The 5,447-nt window shown below is 37.4% G+C and overlaps 1 protein-coding gene across 1 annotated transcript; it reads left to right on the top strand.

Moving 5' to 3' along the window:
• The first annotated feature begins 3,758 nt into the window (after positions 1 to 3,758).
• On the top strand, positions 3,759 to 4,736 carry LOC114727604 (disease resistance protein RPS5-like). The gene has a single exon (XM_028914297.1). It carries the CDS (start codon positions 3,759 to 3,761, stop codon positions 4,734 to 4,736), a length of 978 nt encoding a protein of 325 aa, XP_028770130.1.
• Positions 4,737 to 5,447: the final 711 nt, after the last annotated feature.

The following is a 5,447-nucleotide window of genomic DNA, read 5'->3' as shown; positions in this document are numbered from 1 at the left end:
AAAATCATGTTTTAGGTACCCATACCTTCTTGGGTCCTTTTTGGTTAGTGTGAGTTGTCTTTGGTACATAAGTACCTTTGGGCACCCATTTTAATGTTTCGTAGGTCCCCTTCTTCTTATGGTAACAAGAAGAAGTTGAATGACTTTTACGGTTGCAGTAAGAACATAGTGCAAATGGATTGGAAGAATGCACAGTATTTCTAAAGTATGTAAGATATGATCTACCACTACTCTTTTTCTTTCCCTTTGACTTATCCTGGGATGGATCATATCCTATACCAGTTTTGTCCATCGAACATCGTTGAGCTCCTAGGATTACTTTAAGCATTTCACTACCTTTAGTAAATTTTTCTAAGGTTTTGGTAAGATCCTCAATCTTCTTTTTGTTCATTTCGCAATCTTTGCAGCCTGAGAGCGGATCTACATTGTCTTCAACCTTTTATTGTTGTTCTTCTAAGAGCTTTATTCTCTTCTTGGAGCTTACTAACTCCTTTGCAATTCTTACTAATTCTAAATGTAATGCATTGTATTCGGACTGTAATTCATCATAAGATGGTTCAGAAATTATTACCTCATCTGTCTCTGATTCTTCATTTTCCTGGGCCACTAGACAGATGTTAGCGGTTTCTTCATCATCACTTTCTTCTTCTTCCTCTGAAGAACTATCTCCCCAGATTGATGTGACGAAGGCTTTCTTCTTTCTAAATCTTTCTTTCTTCTTTTCTTTATCCTTCATTTTGGATAGTTGGGGACATTCCGCCTTGATATGTCCTAGCTTCTTGCATTCGAAACAAATGATTGGATCTTTTGATTCATTCTGATATGTTGAGGCTCTGCGTTTTGGCTGGAACTTCTTTCCAGTTCTGTTCTTGTAGAATTTCTTGAACCTTCTGACTATCAGGCTCATTTCATCATCTTCAAGATCATCTTCATTGTCATCTTCACTCTCTTGAGTTTTAAGATCGATGCTTTTCTGGTTCTTCTCGTTCATCTCCTTTTTATATTTTTGCTTGCTCTCGTATTTAGCAAGGCTTCCGGACAGCGCTGCAACAGAACCAATGGATTCTCCTTTGGTTTCTTCAATTGCTGTTACTTTCGGTTCCCATTCTTTTGTGAGACCGCTCAGTATTTTCCTCACTTGATCTTCTTGACTATATTTCTTCCCAAGTGCAATGAGGTGGTTTATGAGATGTGAGAATCTGACCTCCATGTCTCGAATACTCTCTCCTTCCTTCATTCTGAATAACTCGAATTCGGTGGTGAGAGTATTGATTCTGCTCTGTTTTACACCGGTGGTTCCTTCGTGAGCTATCTCTAGGGCTTCCCACATCTCCTTTGCAGTTTCTAGACTCGAAACTCTGAAGTATTCCCTCTAGCTAAGTGCACATGTGAGTATGTTGACAGCTTTGTCGTTTAGGGTCACCAGCTTCTTGTCTTCCTCATCGAACTCCCTGGGACTTTTGTGTACTTGCTGTCTATCTATTGTTTTCATTGGAACATAGTTGCCATGCTCTATTACGTCCCACAACCCATACTTTGTGGCCTTGATGAAGATCTTCATCCTCATTTTCCAGAAGGTGTAATTCTCTCCACTGAAGCCAGGCGGTTTGGACGTTGAGCATCCTTCTGGTAGCACACTGTCTCCGAATCCTGCCATTGGATCTCTCTTCAGACTGTTAAATCTTTAATAAAGAGACCTACTCTGATACCAAATGTTAGAAGCAATCTCACCCAAGAGGGGGTGAATTGGGTGAGTAAAAAAATTGATTGAAATTAAACACAGACAATATCGGAAACAGAGAGTTAAAGTTAAGAGAGATTTCACCGTAAAGGGAAGACACAGGATTTATATTGGTTCGGTCTTAACCACTTGACCCACATCCAGTCCTCAGAACACCTCTGAGTATTTTACTATCTTCCAAGATTGTTTAGGCTCTTGGTGCCTCAGTACAATAATTGAATCACTCAATCACTCCCCCTTACTCCCGTAAGGATACAAACCTGCTCAAGAGTCCACACTCTTGAGTATCACTCAATAGTGCTTAATAAAGGATAGAAATCGACTCTCTTACAGAGTGAAATTTAATGATGAACACTGACGCTCAGTAGTATTGAAGAAACAGAGTATTGAATGCTAGACTTAATAATCACATATGGTAGCTCCGGTATTCAATCCTCTCATTAATGCTTCTTCGCACCTTTTATAGTTGAGATCGTTAAGTAACCATTAGATGGAAGAGCTTCTAGCCGTTGTGACTTCGTTTGTGTGTTTAGCCAATTCCAACGGTTCCACCATTAATGCGTCTGAGCTTTCTGACAATGTAGGTTACAGGTTACGTAATCCCGTTGAAGAGCCGTTGTAATTTCTCTTAGTAATCTGCATCCATATTTTAAACTTAAACAAGTAAGAATAACGCGGTGTAAGCTTTAGTCATGGATCAGGAGGAATGACTAATTAATTACTCAATCATTCTAGATAGAATGAATCATCCGTAAAAGGTGCAGAAAGATATTCTGGACATGGTTGATCGAAGTGGTGATCGATTACTGGCTGATCGATTTGGTTATCGAAAAACAGATAGAGAAATTTTCGATTAGTTAAAGAAGTTTATCGATCAGATGATGGAACAATGGTTTATCGATCAGGTGATCGATAAAGTGCAACAGGAAATCTTAGGTTGATATGTAAATCCGAGTTCCTTTGAATATACACCACTTGGTAAAGTAATCATGAGGATAGGTGAGTATGAGAAATGTTGTAACTTGCTGAAATTAAACTGACAGAAATCAAATGATCGATTAGTTTACCGAGTAAAGGTTGATCGATAAATTTATCGATAATTCAAGTGTTACAGAATTGAAACTTTAGTGCATGTTGATTGAACATATTATCGATAAGATTGTGATCGATAATGTTATCGATAAGAGTCAAGTGTGAAACCTTCAGTGAGAAACAGGGATTTCAAGAATTATCGAATGGGTGATCGATCAAGGCATGTTCGATCAAATTATCGATAAACGGTAAAGTGAAGAGTTTGTTCTAAAGTTGTTTATCGATCATGTTATCTGAAAAAAAATGTTAAGTAGGAAAGCTTAATTATCGATAAGGTTATCGATAATTTAGTTCTAAAGAAAACTAAGTAGAAGCAACTGGCACATAGATTATCGATCATGTTATCGATAATTTGATGATTGATAAAGTTATCGATCAATAGTCTATAATCAGTACCTGCATTTAAGAAGGTTAGAGCTCAATGTTCGATCATATTATTGATAATAAAATGATCGACAATGTGATCGATAAACAATGCCAGAAACATTATTAAAGTAGGTAGAGTGTCTTACCATTTATCGATGTCGTTATCGATAACTTATTTATCGATCACTTGATCGATAAGGTCAGTCCAGATTCACTTTTTTTTATCTGTCACTTGTTCGATCATCTGATATTATCGATTAAACTATCGATAACCGACAATTACCTTCTATTGCTTTTACGTTAGCGATTATCGATCATTTTATCGATTGATGAATTATCAAACATCTCATCAATTAAAACAGTTAATATAAATCTGATTTATACTGAACAATTATCTGACAGCTTATCGATAATCATTTGATCGATCAGCTGATAGATCAACATACTTAACCAATTTAATCTAACTTTGTTATCATCAAAACCATAATCCTAATAGGCGGGTCCAATTCTAGATCGTGCTCGCTATTTATTTTGCTTCAAGAAATTCATTGGAGAGCTTATGGAAGCTGAACATGTGCTGAAGAGAAGACTCGAAGAAGTGAAGGAGCGCATGGAACAAGCTGCTCGAAATAGTGAGGAAATAATGCTACCTGTGAAGAACTGGTTGAATGACGTGGAGAAAATTCTAGAGAATGTGCAAGAGTTGCAACAAAAGGCTGAAAAGGAAGGAAAGAGTTGTTTCAACGTGTCTCTCAAGTATTCCTTAGCAAAACAAATGGATAATAACGCAAAGAGGATGATGGAGCTAAAAAAGGAGTCCTACTTTGAGAAAGACCATTTTTCTCATCTAATCCAACTTCCTGACATCACTCACTTCTCTTCCAAAGACTTTGTGGATTTTCAGTCAAGGGAATCTACTTATAAGGATCTTTTGGAGGCAATTAAAGACGAAAAGAACAAGATGATCGGACTCTGTGGTATGGGCGGTTCAGGTAAAACCACTTTGGCAAAAGAAGTAGGCAAGGAAGTGGACAAGATGAAGATTTTTGAAAAGGTCATCATGGTCATTGTTTCGAAACCTCCTCTAAATGTTACAAAAGTTCAGCAAGATATAGCAGAGCAAATAGATTTGAAAATTTCAGATCAAACTCCATTGGCAAGAGCACAAAGGCTGTCAAATCGATTGAAAAATAAGAAGATTCTTATAATCTTGGATGATGTGTGGGAATATCTAAAGCTTGAAGATATTGGCATTCCACTTGTTGAAGGTTGTCAGATCTTGTTAGCAACTCGCCTTCGCAATGTATGTGGCTTTATGGGTTGTAAGACTATTGAACTGCCTTTGATAACTAAGGAGGAGGCCTGGGAATTATTCAAGAAACATGCAAATCTACGCAATGATTCCTCAAATATGTTTGATGACATAGGAAGGAAAATTGTTAATGAGTGCAAGGAGCTACCGATTGCAATAATAATAGTTGGAAGCTCCTTAAAGAGAAAACCTATTAGAGCATGGGAGTCAGCACTAAGAGACTAGAACGCGATCAGCCATTAAATGTTGCAGAAGGTTTGACCAATGTTAATGCATGTTTAGAATTGAGTTATGAAGGCTTGTGAAGTTCAACAGCCGAGTCCCTCTTCTTATTATGCTCTATGTTCCCTGAAGATCATGAAATTCATAGAGAGGATTTAATTCGATTTGGCAAGAGGACACTTGAGCTAGAGGAGTCTATTGTCACAATGGAGGATGCAAGGAGAGAGATTTTATATGCTCTAGACATCTTGTTGGATTCTTATTTGTTGGTGAGTATAGAAAAGGAAGCGCATGTGAAAATGCATGATTTAGTTCGAGATGCAGCTTTGTGGATTGCAAAGAAGCAACGCCAAGCAATTTTAGTGGACAACAAAATGATTTCAAACATGTTAATTGGTAACTACCAAAGTTTGGAAGATACAAAGGTAGTGTCATTGTGGAATTTGAATGTGGGTTTCAAGCTCTCTAAACAATTGCTTTGTCCAAAACTTGAGATTCTGCTACTTCAACCTCATGGGTTCATTCAAGATATTGGAGCAATAGAATCACTCAAAGTCTTGGCACTCATAACATGTGGATTTTATTGGGAATTGGGAGGAGGCTGTATCAAACTTGTGATTCAATTCCACAATCAATTGTATCATTAACAAATCTTCAGACCTTATGCCTTAGAGGGAAAGTATTGGGGGACATATCTCTTTTGGGTGAACTTAA

The sequence above is a fragment of the Neltuma alba genome, unplaced genomic scaffold, assembly GCF_004799145.2.
Source record: "Neltuma alba isolate B1F8T4 unplaced genomic scaffold, ASM479914v2 tig00012497_pilon, whole genome shotgun sequence".
In the NCBI taxonomy this organism is placed as follows: Eukaryota; Viridiplantae; Streptophyta; class Magnoliopsida; order Fabales; family Fabaceae; genus Neltuma; species Neltuma alba.
Note: the sequence above shows the minus strand (reverse complement) of the source record. Positions and strands in the feature narration are given on the sequence as shown.

Coding starts and splice junctions, on each gene's coding strand:
- LOC114727604 (XM_028914297.1), top strand. CDS start 3,759: ATGGAAGCTGAACATGTGCTGAAGAGAAGACTCGAAGAAGTGAAGGAG.